Source organism: Erithacus rubecula (genome assembly GCF_903797595.1).
Source record: "Erithacus rubecula genome assembly, chromosome: 19".
Taxonomy (NCBI): domain Eukaryota; kingdom Metazoa; phylum Chordata; class Aves; order Passeriformes; family Muscicapidae; genus Erithacus; species Erithacus rubecula.
Window position 1 is genome coordinate 7951149 of NC_136671.1, and position 21555 is coordinate 7972703.

Here is a 21555-nt window from a genome sequence, read left to right on the forward strand (position 1 = left end):
GTCCAAGGGATTAGGGATGGGGCAGTCACAGCACAGGCAGACCCATACTGAGAGCTGAGCACCAGCATCAGACAAGTGAGACTTATCTGGCCTGAGGCTGCTGCTGCCTTTTTTATTCTGTTTCCTCCAAAGTCTGTGTTCCCTGTGGATTTCATCTGTGGAGAATTTATCACTGATAAATAACTGTTTGTGTTGAATTTACAGATGAGCTAAACTGTTTTCTTTAATGTTGCAGTTTAGTACCTTTTCCTTTTCAGGTTTGTGTGAGCACTGGCATTCAAAGGAAATAAATCTGTCACTCTGATAATGTACTTGCCCTTGGTATCAAAATACATAAATAAGAGTTACAAGGTCATTAGGCATATCAATAGAAAGAAAAATGTGCTGTGCATTAAATAGCTGACTTCCAGGCTGGGTTGGGCAAATAGCAGTTGTATACTAAAGTGTACTGCTCATTTCTCCTTCTGATTGTGAAAAACAATTAATTCTTTTGTTGTTGTTGTTGTTGTTGTTTTGTTAGTACTTTCTCTTTGCATTGGAAACCCTGAACACATGTCAGTCCAAATTTATGAGCAGTGTGTTTTTCAGTGTATTCCATTTATCAAATGTAAATTTCAGTGGCCAGTGATTTACTACAGAACTGTTTGGAAAGCAGCAAGTAAATATTACCTAACATAGTATTTAAAAAAGAGAAGACAGAGCAGAGGAGATTTTATTTGCTGCTTCCCAAGCACTTTATCTTTGTCCTTGAGAAGGCAGGTTAGGTGGAGAACTGCTCCAGAACAGCTCTGGAATGCATCTTATATGGAAATATGCTTTTATTCTCAGTAAAAGGCAACCTTGGAAAGTCCTGAATTATTGTTTATATTTTAATATCTTTCATTTACTTCAGCTAGACTCTACTATTAGGTGCAGACCTGTGGGAACTGAATCCATAACCCCCCCTCACTCTGCATCACTCCAGATCTTGCTGATGAAAAGAGACAAGTCCTCGTTGTCCCCTGCCAGGGAGTTCAGACAGTAAATAATCAGCAGGGAGAAAATTGCACCGTGTGGGTTCCATGGTGTCTGGGCAGGCTGGGTGATACAGTCTCAGCCCCTTTTAGCCTTCTTCATCAGCTTAGGGATAGAAAAATAACATGATGAGAGGTCTCCTGTGGAGACAGTCTGAGATGTTTAGTCTGGAGAAGAGAAGGTTCTGGGGTGACCTTAGAGCCCTTTCTAGTAGCCCATTCATGTGTCAAACACAGCCAGATGACACAGCTGGTTTTTGCTGAAGTTTCAGTAACACTAGTTCAAAATAACACCCATGGCAGAAGTTTTAAAAAAAAATTTCAAAATTTATTCTCTGCCTGATGGTCCCAAACCCAGTAAGATTATGGTGAAGGAGCTGTTTCTTTATGGCTTCTAAATGTGTATACCTGCATCCCCCCCAGACTCAGCTACAGTGTTAGGCAGATCCTTTCGGGCCACCCTTTAGAACCATCCACTAACCACCACCTCCACCTACCAAACTGCACACACATCACCAGCACAGAAGCCCTGTTGTGCCGTGAAGGGCAAGCAGAAGCCAGGTGTGTGTTCTGTGTGCCCCCAGGTGTGGCAGTGCGGGGGCAGCATGGAGGTGCTGCCCTGCTCCCGCGTGGCGCACATCGAGCGCACCAAGAAGCCCTACAACAACGACATCGACTACTACGCCAAGCGCAACGCCCTGCGCGCCGCCGAGGTCTGGATGGACGACTTCAAGTCCCACGTTTACATGGCCTGGAACATCCCCATGGCAGTGAGTACAGCTCACACTCTGGGTAGCTGTTGGGGTTAGCTGAATATAGGTTGTGGGAAAAATCTTTGCGGTAGTGGTGAGTGAAAAAAAACCGCCACCGGAATCCTCCGGTTCTGGTATGTTGATTGTTGCCAGAAAGGTCTCTGCTTCTCTTGTTATTATTGGTTGCTTTTTGCTGCAATAATTTTAATATATCTAATTATCCTTCCTTATTGGACTCCTCCCTAAACCCTACCCTAATTGCTCCCTCCCTCCTTCCAAGTTTATAAACACCCCTGCCTCGCCCTAACTTTGCCCTGGTTTTGTCCTTTTGCCCTTGTGGATGGAACTAGCCTCCCTGTACCATCTTTCCTAGTTTGTTCAGTACAAACTATTCAGTTTGCTGGTTGTTATTTTCTAGTATTAAAGTTTTTTAGCTCTTGAGTAATCTGGTCAGATTTTTTTTTCTGCATGAAATCCCAAGTTCATTGAAGCCTCCAGCCATAATAGCTGGGCTAGAAAGGATCAGAGACAACAGGCAGCTGTTCCTAACTTGCTCTTGGAGTGAAGGGTGTTATTACAGCTGTGCAAAGCAGGCTAAGCTTAGGGAAAGTGTTTTGGTGCATGCTCAGTACAGAGAATTCTACCATGTGAACTTGATTCCTCAGTCTAAGTTTAGTTGTGCACTCAGTCCAGACTGTTATATGCAGTGACACAGATTTATAATTTAAGCAGAGCAAAATGTCTCAGGTTTATGTGCTCCCCCAGAAGTTGTTAATTTGGGGCGCTGTTAAACTCTGAGTTGTTCATATGCTACAACAGTGGGGACAACAGAAATGTCCATAAATAAATATCATCATTCATTGTGAGACTCAGTAGGCCTCACCAGCATAAAAAAAGTGCAATAAAAGAATCACACATTAAATAGCTTTATTGTCCACAGGCTGAGAGGTGCAGTGTGGGCACATTCTGCTTCTCTCTGCACATATGAATTGTAGATGGCGTGTGGGGGCCTCTAGGAATCCGTGTAAAATAAATATTAGATAAACTGTAGGTTCAGTTTATCACTTTGTTCTGTGAGTATATCACATTCTACATCTGCACTGAGCATAATTCTTGCAGAGAAGAGTTTTATGTTATATCCCAGCCAAGTGGAAACTGGCTGTTGCTGTGTTCCTTGGCTGTGTTTGCATCCAGATTATTCACATGAAGGGGCAAAGGGACAGCAGCTGAGGGGTAACCCCCTCACATACACTGATCTGTGGGTAAGGATGGTTTAGTTAACCCTTACAGCAGGGGTTTGCCCCAAGCTGAAGCAAATTGGAACAGGAATGTTCCTATAAGAACCAGAAAATATGCAAACCCAGCAACATCTTTGAGAAGATTCAGTTATGACCTAAGTTCATCAAAGTCATGGGAGTCTTGTCAAAGACTTCATTAGAATTAGTCTGTCCTAAACATCTAATCATAATTTGGTACCTAGTTATTAAGTGACACCCCATTTTTGTTCTTCCCTCTTACAGTGTTTAAAATACAGATACCTAGAGGAGCAATGTTTCCTCCTTGTCCATGGGATCTCTGAATATGTCAGATTCACACAGGTCTAAATTCACTCACTGCTGCTCAATATTGGACACTCTGTGCAAGGCCTCCAAAATGTGTTTTTAGTGACTTCTTTTGGCTCAAAATGCAATTGCAGAGAATCATTTTGCCTTAACAAAAGGCAATACTGCATCCCTTTTTCCACACAGGATTTCTGTGACAGTAGGAGGAAGACAGAGCAGTGTCCATTAAAGATTTATGGGCATTTTGGCCCTGTCTGCACACGTAAAATACACTTGCTAAAATGGTCAGTTTTCAATTAGGAGATGAAAAACTAACCTCTGTAAATTTGCTTGCTTGATGACATGTGCAAATGAATTCTGAGAAAAGATGATATTTAAATAAGCATTTACGCCAAAACATGATTTCCTTTAATCTCTCTGAGATTACTTATTGATGCAGTTTTCTGCACTGAGCTATACAGCAGAGCTTCTAAAAAAACCCAGGCACATCTACAATGAAAGACATAAAATCAGCAGAAGTACTGAACATTAAAATTTTCTTTCCATAAAATAAATTGATTGATTGGTAAAATGTGCATCATAAAAATAAGCCTATTAGCTCTCAGGAAAAGGAAGCTGATGTTAGTGTTGAGAACAGTATTCACTGTAGTATTCAGTACAGATGACAGAAATACTGTACTGGCATAAGCCATCACAAAAACCTTCTGCAGGGGAATTAGAAACCTTAATAGCTGGTTAAAAAGAATATGTCTATAAAATAAATCCTGTGAACACCTCATTCTTGTGCCATCACACTGTAACCTGCCCATGGTGACTGCACCTGGCACAGGGGGTGGGCACAGCTTTTTCATAGCTGCTCAATTTGCTCCTCTTGTTCTCTGTAGGAACAGCACTGCAAAAAGGGGCCTCATTTTAAACAGGGCAGAAAAGAGGCAGGTAAAACACATGTATTGTCCCATACCACAAAACTGATCCAAGTTAACTCTTCTATAACTCCCACCATCTTTTTCACAACTCAAAGTTATTTTGAGATTATTTAGGTTATTGAGAATGTGTGCATAATGTACATCTAAATCAGCAGATAGTCTTGGCACACCTGCAAGATCATATTCCTATAACCTTCAGCAGCAGGTCAGCACAGCTTTATTTCAGTTAACCAAATACTTGGCATGTCCCTACTTATGATTTATTCCTCAGCAATTTTAGTGATAAAGGAATCTTACATTGAATGATTTATTGCACTGAGTGCCTCAGAGGATTGCTCTCCTTCCACGCAGCCTCAAGTACTACGTAAATTAACATTCATTTGAATGGATGCTGTGCTGAGGGCTCCTGACAGAACGTGCATCAGCAAGCAGCAGTGAGCACTGCAAACTCTTTGTGTGGCAAATAGGAAAACCTGTTCAGTATTGCACTTGTATTCTCTCCTGAAAACCAGGCATCTGTTGGGGATCTTAATAAACCCTGAGCTAAGATTTGCTGCTGTCTTGTAACCCTGCATTAGAAACAATCTGCAAAATATACAGATATTCTTCTGGAGGAAAAGCACAAGGCACTTCAGAGAGACCTCATGCAAAACTCCCCAGTTTCAGTCCATTTGATTAATATAGTGTCGGACAAGGTTTTTGGATGAGGTAACTCTTACTGTCTTAATGTTGAACTGTGATGATTTATAACACTTTAAATCAACAGACTTTATCTCAGGACCAACCAGTTTTAAATGGCTGACTTAGTTCATATTAACTTGAATCTTCCAGCCTGTGTCTTTCATGGGTTTTGTATTTAAACGTGAATTAAATTCCAAAGTAGAATTATAAAGGTTTTGAGTTTAGCTGAATTCTATGGCTCTAGTCTGCAAATGAGCTCCAGTTCTAGTAAAAACTGAATGCTGGTCTATATGAATGCTTAGTGGAGCTTAATGACTTTTTGAGTAGCTTTGCTTTGAAGTTTTAGCAGATCTGTTCTGACATCATTTACATTACTGAATATTCAAATCTCTTACTGGAGTAAAGTACGACTAAGCTGCAATATTTTAGATCAGAATTACTGCCTTAATTCTAAAAGAATCTGAAAGGCTTCAAGATTGACTGCAAACACTTAGAGCTGCTATAAGTAACAACATTCTTATTGTATTCTTATTATTTTGATTTATTTGGGGGTTTTGCTTGTTCTTCATGCTCCTTTTTCCACTTTCATTAATAATTACTGTCTGCGCTCAACAGCTGCTCTGTGATGAGCTGCTCTTACAACAAAAGATGGAAAAGAGGGAAATACAGCTTGGTAACCAAAATGAGCTCCAATTTGATTTCAGTAAAGACAGCAACCAGAAAGCCAGTGCAGTGAGATTTCTTCATTTGCTTTCTGCTCTGCAGAACCCTGGAGTTGACTTTGGAGACGTTTCTGAAAGGATCGCTCTGCGACAGCGGCTGCAGTGCCGGAGCTTTAAGTGGTACTTGGAGAACGTGTACCCTGAGATGAGGGTTTACAATAACACAGTCACTTATGGAGAGGTACAGTATGTCTTTGGGAACACACTCGAGCAGCCCTCTCCCTTCAGAGCTGGCTGTCAGCATGTACACATCAGCACTGCCACCAAAAATGCCCTCCCCTCCTTTCAGTCAGCTCTGAGGAGGGGGGATTTGAGAAGCCCCTTGGAGGGCAGCAGGTGGAGTCATCCTTGCTGACAGTGACATGCAACCTCCTTGGGTCTCATTTGAAAATAATGACACAAACGTTTGAGGCAATCATTTTCCCAAATAAGATGCCACGGAAATCGTAAAGAAAACGTCAGTGGTCAACAGAGCCAAAATAATTGTCTACATCAGCTGCAATTAAATTTGAAGGCAATATATTTTCCCACAAGACAACCAAATGGAGACTTCTTCTTCTGTTTGATTGACTTAATACAAAAATAAGTCAGGCAATTGAGACATTGATACAAAGTGCAAGTTTTATTCCATAATATCACTTTGCATCCCAATGTAACTATCCCCATCAGGAACAGAGAAAAGACACTCAGTAAATTCAAGAGGAGCTGTTGGTATCTGTCAGCTCTGAGAAGGTCGTTAACAGTGAAGAACATTGGCAGAAGTGCCAATGTTGTGTCAATTATACCAGACCCTGAGCAATCTGGGCTCTAAAACAAAGTTTGTTCCTCTTGAGCTGTCACAGAGAAGGTTCTTGAATCAAACAGGAAGTTCGGTGATGCAAATATCAAATTCTTTAACATTTTTAATAAAATAGAGACACACAAGGTACTTACCTGGTGTAAACCAACCTAGGTCTCTTTCAGTCTTACTTTATGACATTGAGCTTGTTGTTAAGTATTTTCTCTTCTGATTATTCTCCTGGAGAAAAAAAGATGTCTGGATTTTGTGAGTTTCAAGGAAAAGAAATGTATTGGGTAGATGTGAAACAGATTGAAACAGTAGTAAAAATATATTTCCTAGCAACTCAATTCCCCTTTTTTTAAAGCCATCTCATAAAGCTGCTTCTTTAGCCTTTATAGCACCCAAGCCATAAAATAAACCTCCTGAAATTTGGTTGTTGGTGAGCCCCTTATCCAGTCAGATTCCCTGTTATGCTTGTACATCATAATATGAAGGATTATATACTGATTTTTTTCTAACACCTTATGCAGCAACTGTTTCTAAATTATAGGGTGGCCAGACAGGTACTTCACAATCTAAACCATAACTGACCTGTTGAGTCTTTTGAGGTGTCTGTGTAAATAACTTCTTGTTTACGACATCTCTAAAGTTTTTCTATGTTCAAAATATGTGTGTAATGCTTCCAGCCTCAAGAGAAAGGCTGAAAGAGTTTTCACAAAAGCTCCATCCCAGATTTTATAGGCTTGTAAATTCTCCTTGTCTGGGGAGGCACAGGAATTTTTTATTTCCTTGGATCTCTGAACCTGTGCCCTTTCATAAAATGTGCTTTATGTCACTTCTGTACGCAATAATGTACTCTATTTTCCGTTCAAACAAAATTTTTACATGCTTTTTTGGTTTTATATCAGCAATAGCAAGACACAAAAGCATGTCACATCCAACACCAATCCTGGATAGTTCCTATCCTGTTTGTAAAGCCAGATTCTCAATATATAGGGTCAAAACTTATATTTGCACAATGGCAATTTGGACCAAAACTTGGCCTGGGTTTTTCAGGATGAATTTTAGGAAGTTCTGATCCTTGAGTAATTGCCAAAAATGTAACTCTGACCCAAGGTGTGTAAAGACAGCAGGTTGTCCAAATAATCCTGGAGCAGATTCACTGCTGGCACCCTGTCATAGCTGAAGGAGGAGCATGTGTCTCTGAGAGCAGATTTTCATAGTACTTGTTTCAGCAGCTGCAGCAGAGCTGGTTTAGCTGTACTGGACTAAAACAGGGACTAATTTCTGACTGAACTGTTTATTCTGATCTGGTTATAGGTGAGGAACAGCAAAGCCAGTGGCTACTGCCTGGACCAGGGGGCTGAAGAGGATGACAAAGCCATCCTTTATCCATGCCATGGAATGTCCTCCCAGGTAAATGGGGGAAATCCCATCATTAGCCACAAACCTTGGACTGAGAGAATATTCCCAAGAAACAAAGAGTTAATTGGTGTGTTTGGGTTGAGTTTGGCACTATAATTCCTGAGCTGTAAAGGCAAATGTCTGGATTTTCTCCAGTCTTGTCAGGTGCCTTTTCCAAGGCTGTCCAGCATGTGAATCCATACTTTGAAGTTCCCAGTTAGGAAAACTGAAGAATCACATTAGTTTGTTTAAATAAAAGGGGTCCACTGAAGATTAATTAATTTAGGTAGTCTGTGTGAGCGAGCAGTTCTTGTTATGACATGACTTATTCATGGTTCCTCTTTGATTTAACTGTTCCTTGGTCCAACAGGCTCCTGGGCAGAAATTATTTATCAAGCTGCTGACTTGATTCTCTGAGTAGGCAAAAAGTTAAGCACATATTAACATCAACTTCAAAGGGAATTAAGAATATCATATAAGTTATGGCTTTTCTGAAATAGAAAAAAAAATTTTTTGCTCTGTCCCTGTGCATATTATTATTTTCTTATAGATGTCTGGAGATGTTTAAATGACATTTCTTCCTTCTGTGCTCATAGTGATTTTACTTATACAAGTTGGATATTATTTAAATCCAGGATTTGAGCTTCTTCTGAAATGTAATTCTTGTTTCTTTTGAAGTAGCATCTGAATCAAAACTGTGTTAATGAACATTCTCATGTGTAAATAAACTCTGACCTTATCAGGCTTAACAATTATCCAAGTTTCAGTCATATATTGATTGGGAGTCCTGGTCTGTGCATCAGCACGGAGGCAAAGTGAGACAGACAGTAATTCCTGCTGGCACAATGTCCACCTTGGCAGGATCATTATGGAGTATTTGACTGACACTCTCCTAGTGGAAGTGGAAGGAGCAGCCTTTGAATGAGGTAACAAAATAGCATTTCTTAATTAGATGTAAATTAGCTTCTCAAGAAGACTCTCGTTAGCGATGTCAGGGCGCTCAGAGAGAGTTCAGTCTCTTGCTCCATTCTAATCTGAACAGAAAGTTGCAAATTTAAGTCCTTCCAAAAAGCCCCTTAGCAACATCTAATCTCCATCAGTGTGCTAGCACTTAGAGGAGTAATGAAATAAATGGTTCTGACTGTAATTTATTTTGCAGTTTAAGTCCTTAACCTACTTGTTTGCCTCCCTGATTCCTGTTTCACAATCAGGCTTTGACTTGAGGAAGGAAATAGATGAGGGCATGAGCTGTAGTGAATTTCTTCCCTTTCCCTTTAAAACTAGCAAACAAACCAACTAAAAACAGGAAAAGAGTTTTCATTCTGCAAGAAGCACCAAGTGAAGACAGAGGTGATGTGTTATCTAAGTTGAGTATTTCACAGACAAGCATGAGTTGGAGCCACTCAAATGCAGCCAAGTTAATTAATGATTACACAGCTGGAAAACTTCTATCATCTCACCACAATTTACAAAATTAATTCAGTGTGAGAACCACAGCTGCACAAACCGTAATCAAGGATATTCAAGCACATAGCATGAAAGGTGTTGACAGCAAGCGTTTTAATATATTAAATAAACATTTTTAAAGCCCCTCTTCTAATCAGCCTGGGTGAGCATAGTTGTCTGCTGCATTTAGCTTTCCATTTCTGACATTTTTCATCTCAAGCATAGGACAAAAAAATACCCCTACTGAGCTGAGATTTGGGTTATTTGTACATGCCTATTGAATATAAATTAATATAAATACAGAACTCACTTTCCCCAGTTGAGTTATCACTGGTGTTTATATGTCCTACCAATGTGAAAGCCTCTCCCTGTTCAGCTACAGCCTTGTTTGTTTTCATACCCTTCAATTCTGACAAGCTGATTACCAGTGATTTTAGTGTACACATGGCTCCACTGAAACCCACCCAAGTCAGGCAGGTGCTTAAACAAAGCTGAGTTAGGAAAAAGATTACTGTTCATCTGTGATAAAATGTTCTTTTCTCCATGTCTTTCCCTTCTGTTTAGTTGCTGTCCTGCCTTACAGTGGCAAAATAAAACCACTCCACTGTGACTGCTCCATAAACAAAATGCCTTTCCCTATGTACATTTTCAAGATCAGTTTTCACCATGATAAATCACATCTTTGTAATGACATCAGCTTTTCAATTTCTTTATTTAACCAGGGACAAACTCTTTTATGGATGCTCTGGAATGCATTTAACCTGAGTTTACATCAATTTAGTTTAATGAGTCTGACTTGAGCTAAGTCATTGTAAGCTAACAGCTAAGAATAGCCAGACAGGGTTTTGCATCAATCTGAGTCGATTTCAAAACCTATTTTACAGAAAAGTAGTGTCCCTTTTATATGTGTTCATTGGATCTGAAGTTTGAGTCTAATGGCTTTCAGGAAAAAAAAATGTTTGAAAATACTGCTGGGAGAAACAGTCCAGGGCTACAGCAGATTTGTAAATAAAGGAATATATTTGGAGTCTTGAGCTGCTTTACCTGTGTGTGTGCCCTCTGTTGTACAATCAGCTGCAAAGCCCAGTGGGTCTATACACTTTTGTTGTAAAATGAATTTTTTTTAAATAATAAAAAGTAGGGTTGTGAGGATGGATACAACACCCCCAAAATTGGAATGCATTCTTCTGGAATCTTCATAGAATGGTTACAGAACATGCAGGTTTTGAGCTATACAGAACCCCAGAATATTACAGAATATTACAGAGGAAATATTCATTGTCTCGGAGCCTCTCTTCAATGCCGTGATGTGGAGCTGATTATATGGTATGTGAAAGAGAGGAGAACTTAATGAAATGGCATTTTGGGATAGAAAGGCCACAGTGAACATCCTCCTCCTCCACCCTCCTCCCTTTCCTTTCAGAGCAGAGAGAGGGGAGGCACTGCAGCTGGGAGAGAGAGAACTCCCCCTGCATTGAGAGCAACCAGAAGGGAGAGCTTGGACTCCCAGCTACACAAACACAGCAAATGGGAGGAGATGAAAGGCCCAGTTCAAACTCCTGCTAGAGGGCAGATATTTAACGTTTTGCTGGGTAGAGCTGTGCCTAGATTTGTGTGCAGGGCAGCAGGGTGGATGAACAGGTGGTTTCTCCCCTTGCAGGAAGTGGCAGGTGGGATTCTGGCACAAACCTGGAATTTTGATAACTTGTGACCTGTTTGCTTTGAGGTTTTCTGGAGATGTAGGGTGTTTGGGATTCCTGCATCACTGCTGTTTCAGTCCCTGTGTCAGCTGACAGCTTGCCTTCACTGCAGGACTGAGGAACCATTAAAGATTTCCTTTTGCCTGGAGAACAAGATAAATTTAATGTGGAAAGCCACCAGGCCCCTCCTACCAACTGTTTCCTGCAAACAATTACCTCTAATCATTTGGTGCTTTTTTCACTTGACTAGAAATTAGCAGTAATGGATGTTTTTTGAAGTCAAATCCTCAATTTTAAAGCTGCTGTTTTCTTACCACATTAATATTCCTGGAGGATCATATTCCATAGGCAGCAGCACTGACTATTTTTGATCCAGGTGTGTTGGCTTTTAGAAACAACCTTTGACATCTTTTACATTCTGCTCAGATTTCTGAATGTTGAAGAGAAAACTATCTTATATCAGTATAGCAGATGGCATCAGGATTAGATCTCAAGTATTTAATAGAGCACTTGGCTTCAGTGTCATTTGAATCCTTCAGCTCTTCCCAGATAAAAGAGTAAATCTGAGTGAAGGTCCATCCCCATGTGATGTATCAAAGTGTGCTTCTGTTCTGCAGTTTCCAATTTGGAGTGTGTGGGTATCTAAGGATCTCAGCCCATCAAAACCTGCACAGATTTTTTTAATTAATAAAATTTAGTATTTCTTAATAAAGGGGACTTTGTCATTTGATTTTGGCTGGTTGGCACTGGCAATGGATTTGACATGAGGAATTATGCCCACAGTCCTAACACAAATTCAGGGATTATTTCTTTGTGGATTTGTTAGTGACACTGAAGATCAAGTTTGGACACAGGAGGTATAGTTTTAATTGGCTGTATCCCCATTCTTGCTTTCTAGCCTGCAGTAATAATCAACTTATTTTAATGCTTATTTTATTTTCACACTCTATTTTGTCTCTAGGAAGTTAAGACAGGAATTCTTTGGAGGCAGATTTTATTAATAATATTGTAGTTTATTGAACCCTTTTTTCTGATTTTGTAGAAGGAAGCTCTACAGCTTTCCTATGTAATATGGTCTGAACTGAGATAATTCTTTGTGAGTGGATTTTTTTAGAATACTATTGTATTCTGGAATAAGCCTAAGTTTTCATGACTGTTGGAACAGCCATAAAAACCTGACAGAAAGTGCAGATTCAGGAAATTAAGCCCATGTTGTTCCATTTGTCTCAAGATTGTACAGATAAGAGTTTCCTGCACTGAGCCATCCCTGACCCTGTTGAGCTGTAACACAAACTGCCACTTTCAATACTTCAGATAGTTTAAAATAATGTGTCTTCCACTTCTAAAGCCTAAGCAGGACTGGTTCTTTCTGCTTTGACAGGCTGCTCTATAGCAAAGTGCATGACCACTGTGATGCAGAGCACATGTAGCTCTGGCTACTGAGATTCTGATGGCAAAGAATGTTTTAGACCATTTTCATAATGGTCTAAATGCTGCTCGTCTCAAAAAGGAAAATTGATCCTACCCTACAGAGCAGACAGCACTTTATAAACAGTGCTTCTGATTATTTACATAAGGCAAAGCCAACAAGCCTGTGGGGTGGTATTTTGGGACTACAGAGAGATAATAAAGACTGCAAGATGAATACATTTTCTGATCAGTGTTTCAGCCATACCTGCAGTTCATTTGAACTCTGCTGAAAACCTATTAAATAGAAGGGTGAAATATACAGTCAGGTTCTATTTAAAAAAAAAAAAGCAAAAGAGAAAATGTTGTATTTGATTTGTATTTTTTCCCATCTCCTTTTTATGTGAAAAAACAAAGTTAATTTCTCTGACCTGGCAGTCCCTTTGTGTTTTGCATTATTTTGCTTGCTTGAGCTTATTTTACATATGTCACTCCTAACCTGAGAGTGGAAAAAAACCCCAAAGTGTCTTGATTTAGTGTGTACAGACTGTGCCATGACAAAGGCACTGTTCACACCCAGAGCATCCTTGTGTGGTTATCTCTCTGCTCTCTCTGATGTGGGCTCTCTTCTACCTCTGTGCTCCACATGGCTGCTTTGAACAGCAGTGGCAGGTGGGAAGATGAACACATACTATGTCAAAGAGCATCTGGTCTGGGAGCAAGTAGACCATGCTCTTTTTACCACCAGCAAGAAATGATTATTCACAGCATGACTCTTCTGAGGTTAATAAGGATGGCAGTAGAAAGTCAGACTTTAATTTGAGTTTTTTTGATTGACTCTTAATGATATCTCACACACTGGTCAGTGGCATCCAATAAATGCCAGGCCCTTCTGACCTTCCTTCCCATTCTTGTTAAGTAATTTCAGCCATATAGCAATAGCAATAGGAGCAGACAGGCAGTGAATTTCCTGGGTGGTAATTGCATTTCTTTGGTGGCTCAGATCCTCACCCTGCAGCATCCAGACTCACAGCACACCAGCCACGTGGCTGGCTCCACTCTGCAGTCTTTTGGCATCTGGGTGTTGCACTTTCAGAGTAAGAAGGGCACAATATTGTGCTGGTTTAATGACTCTGGGTTTAAGCACAGAAGTGAGAAGTAGATAAGTCTGATTTGATGTATTGGCCTGCTGCCAAATTAGCATCGTGCATTTTTGCTTTAATGTGCTTTTACACAAAACTGAAATACCAGAGTGTCATTCTTATTATGTAAGCCTGAAGCATATGTTAGCAAATTTGCTGCCATTTCCCTCATGTTTTTTTTTTTTTACCCTCTCATATTTTTGGATACTGGTTGCATGGTTGAATTTTTTCAGTAATGTTTATTTACAAAAACTAATTAGACTTGCTGCTATCAATAGCCTCTAACAGAGCTCTCAAGAACAAACTGCACCACAAAAATTGACATTGTGTCCTTGTTAAATCAACCCCTGCCGAGCGGGCACGATTTACATATTGATTACTCCGCTTCCTTGATTGCCCTTTTTGCAGTGAAATAGTCAGTGGGGAGCAGAGGTGTGGGAGAAGGGAATGTCACGTTCTAGGTTTGACCAGCATTCCCAAGATGTGCCCTTGAGCAGAGTGCCAGCCAGCACCAAGCTCTGAACTCTCCTTCTCGCCCAGCTCGTCCGCTACAGCTCGGAAGGCGTCCTGCAGCTGGGGCCCCTGGGCTCCACTGCCTTCCTGCCTGACTCCAAATGCCTGGTGGACGATGGCAAGGGCAGGACACCCACCCTCAAGAAGTGTGAAGATGTCCTGAGGCCAGCACAGAGGTTCTGGGATTTCACACAGGTGAGAAAGAAGAGCTCGGGAAGCCTTGAAGAGATAAATGGGAGTGACGCTCTAAGGGAGTATTAAAGAAAAACAAGGAGGTCTTTGGAGGGATATACTAGGAATTCCCCCCAGTGCATCTTAAAAATAGTAATGTTTTCCACAAATCATGTGCTACCCAGGGATATTCTTTCATTATTACTAGAAAATTTCAGGTATGCTTTCTATTATTACCATGTCTCGGAATATTCTCAATTTCTATCCTGATTGTCAAGAACATGCTTGTAACTGTTTACTGTCCAGGGGTTTTTGCATCTAGAACTTTTCTAGACTTTTTCTAGCAGCTTTATAGGCATTTTTTTAAGATCTAGAATCTTCAAATCATTTTTGAACTTTCAAAAGCATTATTACAGTCTCTGGGATTTCCTATTTCTTGGGCTCTGTAGGGATTCACTGGTGCTTTTTAGAGATTTTCTAGTGATTTGGGGGGATTTTCCCAGCAATTCCTAAATGTAAAATTAACAAGGAATAGTTTTGGTACTTTTTATGTATTAGCTAGCTTTCCCTGGGAATTTCTAGCACTTTCTGAGGCATTTAGCACTTGATATATACAGAAATGCTTTTTATAATGTTTTTAAAGGATTTACAATATAACACTGTATGTGTTCCTTCCTCTAATCCCTTTTATTTTCCCGTTTTTTGTTACTTTTTTTTTTTTTTTCCCCAGAATGGTCCAATCATCAGCAGAGACACTGGCCGCTGCCTAGAAGTGGAAATGTCAAAGGATGCAAATTTTGGGCTGAGATTAGTTGTGCAGAGGTGCTCGGGGCAGAAATGGATGATCAGAAACTGGATCAAACACGGCCGGCACTGACTGTGGGGCTGAGCTGCCTCTCCTGCTGCTGCCCACTGCTCAGTGTGCCATATCTCATGAGGCATCTGTCCTAAAGCAAATTAGTTTGAACAGGTCTTGGCTCCTCCATAGCTGGGCATTCCAAGGAAAGAAAGAAGAAAAAGGAAATCAGACACACACATGCCCTGTTTGACTCTTCCTCGCTCCAGCAGATGACGTGGGAAGCTTAACAAGAGTTTTCTGTTGATTTTGGAAATCTTGTGAAGACCAGAACACAGCAGGAAAGTGGATTCCTTAAGCTCTCCTAGAGGAATTGACAGATCTTTCTATGCTGAGTTCAAAGGAGACATCCCAATACTGCCTCATAAAGAGAGTTCTCTGATGGGTGGCTTTTTAGCTTTAAGTTTTGGACTGGTGCACAACTCCTATGGTGAATAATTATGTGCCTTTTTTATTGTACTTCGTATAAAAGAGGACTGGAAAAATCCTACCTTTTCAGCATGTCTGGTTCATTGTACTAAACAAGAAGATCTGTAAATAACACTGGAAATATATTATAATATATGATACATTTCAAGGTTGATTAGGAGTCTCTGTTTCTGGAAAGAGACTGTTCTGCAAATGTTTACAGGTGGTTCTCAACCTTCAGGCTGCTGGAAAGCAGCATTTTAGAGACCTCTTCTAGTTAGACACAGGTAAATGTTAAATAGGTAAAATAGCCACATGCTCTGTGATATTGCCACATTTTACATTTGTTGGCTGTAGAGGCATCACAATTTATCACTTGGATATTTGGCTCTTCTGAGGCAGTAAATATCCTGGTGGATGGATGGATTTCAGGATGCCTCAGCTGGCCCCAAAGCCCTGAGTGTGTGTGGGTCCCTGTCCTGCAGGTCACTGTTGTGCTGTTCCAGAAATTGCCTGGAACAAGGATACTCCTTATTCTTGAAATAAATTGACTGGCTTAGGTGCCATCCATGGAGCCTAAAAACTTGGATCTTCCATTTTGTTTCCCATCCTGTGAAAATGTCAAATGTGAGCAAATATGCTTTGTGAGCACTGCCTAGACAAATTTCCTGAACAAACCAACAGAGTCTTTTCAGCATTTGAAAAACAAACACAAGCCTAGTGATAAGAAGGCAAATTAGAGCAAGAGGTAGGGAGCATATATAAATACTGTTTCTCTGAAATATAAATATTTTACTGTAGCTGACCCACTGGCAGCATCTTTGTGAACCTGAATTTAATAATGTGTCTGGTGGTTCATGCAGGATCAGTGCATATGGACAGAGCAGTGACAATGTCTTATCCAAAAGGTTGCCAAAATTGATGACCACTCATCAGCAGATTTTGGATGTGGGTCCATCTGTACAGATGATAGCAGTCATACTGAAGGGGAGACACTGGTGGTATCTGTTAATTTCACAGTTTAATATTTTATAGTTAATTTTTTTAAATTTTGTTTTGTTTTACAGGGACAGGAAAATAGGTAATTGCAGTCACTGGTACCATGAATCTTGGTGATCTGTTCCTTGAATAACTTTTGCCATTCCTATTCCAAGGCATGCTGAGCAAAATGGAATGGAAACAAAGTTAATTTTTCAAGGGCATTATATGTAATAAAATATTTACTTTTAACATGCAAAATCCATCAGTTCTTGTCAACTTTTGGTTGGTATCTGGAAAGCATATCACTATATTTTGCCCCAATTTTATTCTTGAAATAGAGTGTGCAAGATGCAATACAAAGCCAATTCTCCTGGAGTTTACTTGTGGCTAATTGCTGATCTTTATTCATGTCTCATGGACCGGGTTACACATGAACATATACAAAAGGATAATTCTGGGTGAGAGTCTAGATATAAAAATGCTTTAAATTCTGTGTTGCTGGTAAATTCTACACAGCCTTTTGAACAGTGTAATAAGACCTGCAGGGAGAATAGCATCTTTAATAAATCAAGCAATACTGTATAAAATCATGGACAATCTCAGTATTCAAGTCTTCCTGCAGGTCCAAAACAGGTAGGAACCTTCAGGCTAAATATAGATTGGGAACAGCTGCCCTGCATTTAATTTCCTTATGTTAAGCTATCAGACAATTTAAAATTATATTTACCATCTATGCAGCAGATGTTGAAGGGTTTGTACAGGAGTGAGTCTGTGAGTTTTCATCTTCTCTTCAAATACAATTTCCACCTTTTAAAATGTATGAAAGCTGTATTCTCCTTGTGTTTGCTCTGATGGAGTTTTACTCCTTGAGGGAGGTGAGAAGGCAAAAGAAGGAAAATATAGTTTTGCCAGGTGAGATTTTGAGGGAGTAACAGATCATTCACACTCACTTTTAGTCTTTCCAGCGAGTAAGTGATAACTATTTTATGTGAACATGACAGGAAGTGGAAATTAATTATTTATCAGTGTGACTAGTAAGTACCTATTAGAGTATAAAGGTACAGTACTGAACAGAAGCAAATATGCCATGTGCTTTCTTTTTCCATTTTTCCTTGCCTTGAATCAGCAATCTACACTTGATCCTTGGTTAGCAGTGGGACAGCAAGCCTTTCAATCCCTGGGTAAATGAAAAAGGAAAGCTGAATATTTAAAGGAACCACCAGGATTTGAATCTTCTCTCCTAAAAGGATTCTTGCATGGGCAGTTGAGGAGCTTTGAAACTGAGAGGATCAGATAGATCTGTGTTTACTGGCAGAGATTTCAAGGGAGATTTCAAACCTTCACTCTGACACTACCATGATGAAAGAGAATTGGTTGTCTTGGAATTTTTCCCCCTCAGTGCAGAGCATTTGACTGTGGCCACACTGAGTGGTCAGTCCTGGCAGGTTTGGGTGCCAAGGCTGCAGGAGGCTTGCAAGAACCAGACTTAGGGTTTAAGAAGGAAAACAGGTTTTTGTGGTAGATAAATGGCTTTGAGATTTACATAATAATATTAAAAAAAAATCAAATAACTCTTAAAAGGTGGAGTTGGTATTTTATGTGATTGTCATTTTTTAAGATTTGCTGGAACAATTTCTTATATTTGCAAAACACATCTGTTGGATTAATTTTACTTTATTCTTTATCTGTATGAACCACTGCTTTGGCTGTGGTACTAACATGGTGACTCTGCATGTGAGAGGGTCTTAAATATTCTCTCATCAAAGGAATAATAATAAAAAAAAGCCTTGAGTATTATCTGTTTTAACCAAAGTCTATGGTTCTTTTGTCACTATTTCACCCCTTGCTATAATCTGAGATCTTGCTTAATGGTGTTGAAATTTTCAGTCTTGTTTCCCACAGTGCAGCATTCTAGATCTCATGAAAAGTATTCAATGTAGTGTAATATGCCTTGTGGAGAAAATTCAGATCAAAGGCTTTCTATGCTATTTTGTTTGATTTAGGGGATTATGGAGCTAAATACTAGGTCATAGGACAAAAGAACAGAAGGCAAGAAAGACCAGCACACTGTAAGAAAATCTAGCACACTGTTGTCAAAGGCAGCCAGGAAAAACACACTTTTATAAGAGTGTCAGGGTCCCTAAAAATTAGCTTGAGTCCTAAGGTAATAAAAAGCTCTTTCTTTTCTGAGAGCTACAAACTATTTTCCAAGCTGAATTTAACTTTGCTTTGGTGGAATCTATTTGTTCCTGGGCCAGAACTGTGCTCTAGCCTTAGTGGGCTGCTGGTCCCTGAGGCATGCCAAGCTCCAGTGGAGGAACCAGGAGAAAAATTGATGCTGTGGAAGGACCCACTGGATTCCCCTGAAATCATATAAGATCTCCATTGTGCTCACCCACCAGAACTCTTCAGGGCTGCTCCACAGGGCTGCTGAAAACCAAACTCAGGCTCCACAGAATTGATCCAAGACCAAAATATGGGAACAAAGAACAGATCTTCATATGCATTTTGATAATATTAAAGTATTTCTCTCAGTTGAAGGAATCATTTGGAGCTCAATGTGTCTGGAGATGAAGCCTTCATGGTCCTTCATTTATGTTCCTTTTCATCAGCCTGTTCCTTTATAAAAACTGTGATCTGGTAGATGAAAACCTCACTTGCCATGTGACAAGGGTTGTAATCTATCTGACACAGGATAGCTGCAATTTTAAGTACTTAAGTCAGAGCTAATAAGATTTAATGAAATAGCAGCAGTCCTAATCTGTTCTTTAGATCAATTACACAGCATGTAATTCCTTCAGTATCCAGTGTTCATTTGAAATGGTTCATTACCAGCCATACAAAAGTGCATTATGGCCTGTTTCAGGATCCAGGGCTTTGGGCTATAAGGAGAACTACAATAGAACCTGTAGTTCAGAGGGAGTTTAGCATATTATTATTCAGTTAGGGCACAAATACTTTTGTTACTGCATGAGAGGCTTTGGGAGGAAGAACAACTACCAGAATTCACTTGATTGAAGGTGTTTCTAACAATGATGTTCTATTTTTGCCTGCTGCTATTTTGGCTGCCTGCTTCTTAGTGCTGATCAAAGTCAATGGTAGAGGTCATACCACAGATAAAGGATAGTATTGCAAATTAGAAGATCTAGCTAACAGGCTGGACAGAAACCAAGGAATTATCAGGTCTTCACTTGTTTCTAGATCCAGATTCCACCACAGTAAACTTAATACCCAAAAAAATTCTTTTTGGAAAGAGTCCCAAACTACAGTGACCTCTTTAGTACATAATAATGGATTTCAGAATGGCTTCATAAAATACAGAGACTTACATTACAAAAGCATTAATGAGATGCAATTAAAAGGTATTGAGTTCAGTAGTTGTCCTAAATAAAAACAATGGGGTTTGGCCAAAAATTCTTACAAATACCCAGTGAAACAATATATGGCAACCTGATTTTGAAAAACAATTTCTGAATCAAAAGTGTCTTCAAAGATATGTAGAAGCATTGATTACTTTTCATATTATTAGTGTTTCCTATTGGCCATCAACAAGTGTCGTGCTGTTTTCAAACTCTTTGTAATGTTTAATTTTAAAAAATGAAGCCACTAGAATGCAAGTTGTGACTGCAAATATTTTTTTCATTATGTGGCACATCATCAAATCAATTTGTATTCACACTGAAAAAGTTAATAAATTACTATGCATTTTACTGCTGACATGAGCTGCATGTTTTATCATTGTACATTTGGGCACGCATATTAAAATTCAAAGATTCACACAAAGGAAAATTAGAATAGCAAAGCATATGGGCATTTTAAAATTTAGATTGCACATATTGTGTTCTGAAAGGTAGTCACCACACTTTTAAGAGACGTGGCCCTGAGGGTGCACATCCAAAACTGGATTGATAACATTGCAACTACTGTCATCTGCATATCCCAGCATCTCACCACTGCAAACAGTCAATAATTGATGTTTAGAAGAATGAAATAGGATACAGGGAAAACATAGAATGATCCTTTCACCATATATCTCCCCCGAATTTCTCAGGGTAAGGCCTTCCCAGGCCAGAGGCAACACCAACCCAACCATTAGATTTAATGGCACTGGGCCTGTATTTATCCAATCCACTCAGAGCTCTGGATGTCACAACATCCTGCTGTAATAAAGAGACAATTGCTGTAAGTCAGCACCACAGCCTCTCATTCCATAGGATGTCCCATAGTTCCCTTATGGTGAAAAGCTGTGAATAACTGCTGCCAACTCTTTTTTAACACCCTTCTTAGTTTGACCTCTGTCATCCTGTTTTAAAATATATTTCTGAACTGACTGTCATGCTTTTTTTTTGTGTCACCAATGAACAACTCTGTAACTGCACAAGCAGATGCTCTATGTCATCTCATGTGCAGGGTGATAGCAAGGTGAAACCCATCAGGTTCCTGAGCTGCTCAGTGGGATAAAAACATACATTGCTGGCTTTAACATTGATTTTGGATCTCAGCCAGGCTGTTTCTCCAGTGTGTATGACAAAGTTTGCAATTTGTCATCAAGGAGAACAGAGCATCTGAGAAAGGATCCCAGTCCTTCTTTCACTCTTTGCCCTGCTGCTCCTGCTGGGAGGAGGCCATGGGCACCAAGGGCCACAGCTGAGTGACCAGGATGGGACATGTGCCACCTTCCTGGCTCTCTTACACCCCTCTGGCTCAGCTGGGTGACAGCTGAGTGCACAAGCTTTTTCCTTCCCAATTTCTGCAAATCAGTGCCGAAGGGGAAGAGCAGCCATGGATTCCTTGGTTTTCCCAGAGGAGGTAGGGCTGGCTGCAGTCCTCAGGGGGGTGACAATACCACCAGCCTCAGAAGGAATGGCCTGACACAGCCTTGGCAAGCTTGGTTCCATCCCCAGGATGAGTCTTTGCCTTCTTTCCCATTTCTTTGTAACTCCACGCTGAGGACTCTGTGTGGAAACAGTGCTTTGTTTCCAGCCAAGGCATTCTGTAGACCCAACTTCCTATTGTAATCAAGCCAGCATTTCTTGGAAGGAGAAACATCACCTTTGAAGGTACCATATGCTTGCTAGAATGAATGTTTT

The 21555-nt window shown here is 40.0% G+C and overlaps 1 protein-coding gene across 6 annotated transcripts in view; it reads left to right on the forward strand.

The window, feature by feature from the left end:
- The window catches only part of GALNT9 (polypeptide N-acetylgalactosaminyltransferase 9), a 359393-nt gene extending 339603 nt beyond the window's left edge, over positions 1 to 19790 (forward strand). For all 6 annotated transcript variants that reach the window (XM_079322930.1, XM_079322933.1, XM_079322932.1 and 3 more), the window contains 5 exons: positions 1598 to 1783; positions 5700 to 5837; positions 7758 to 7853; positions 14077 to 14244; positions 14951 to 19790. In XM_079322930.1, coding sequence (XP_079179056.1) covers positions 1598 to 1783; positions 5700 to 5837; positions 7758 to 7853; positions 14077 to 14244; positions 14951 to 15097 — 735 coding nt within the window. In that variant the 3' untranslated portion in view covers positions 15098 to 19790. The remainder of the gene's footprint in view (positions 1 to 1597; positions 1784 to 5699; positions 5838 to 7757; positions 7854 to 14076; positions 14245 to 14950) is intronic.
- The last annotated feature ends 1765 nt before the right edge of the window (positions 19791 to 21555 follow it).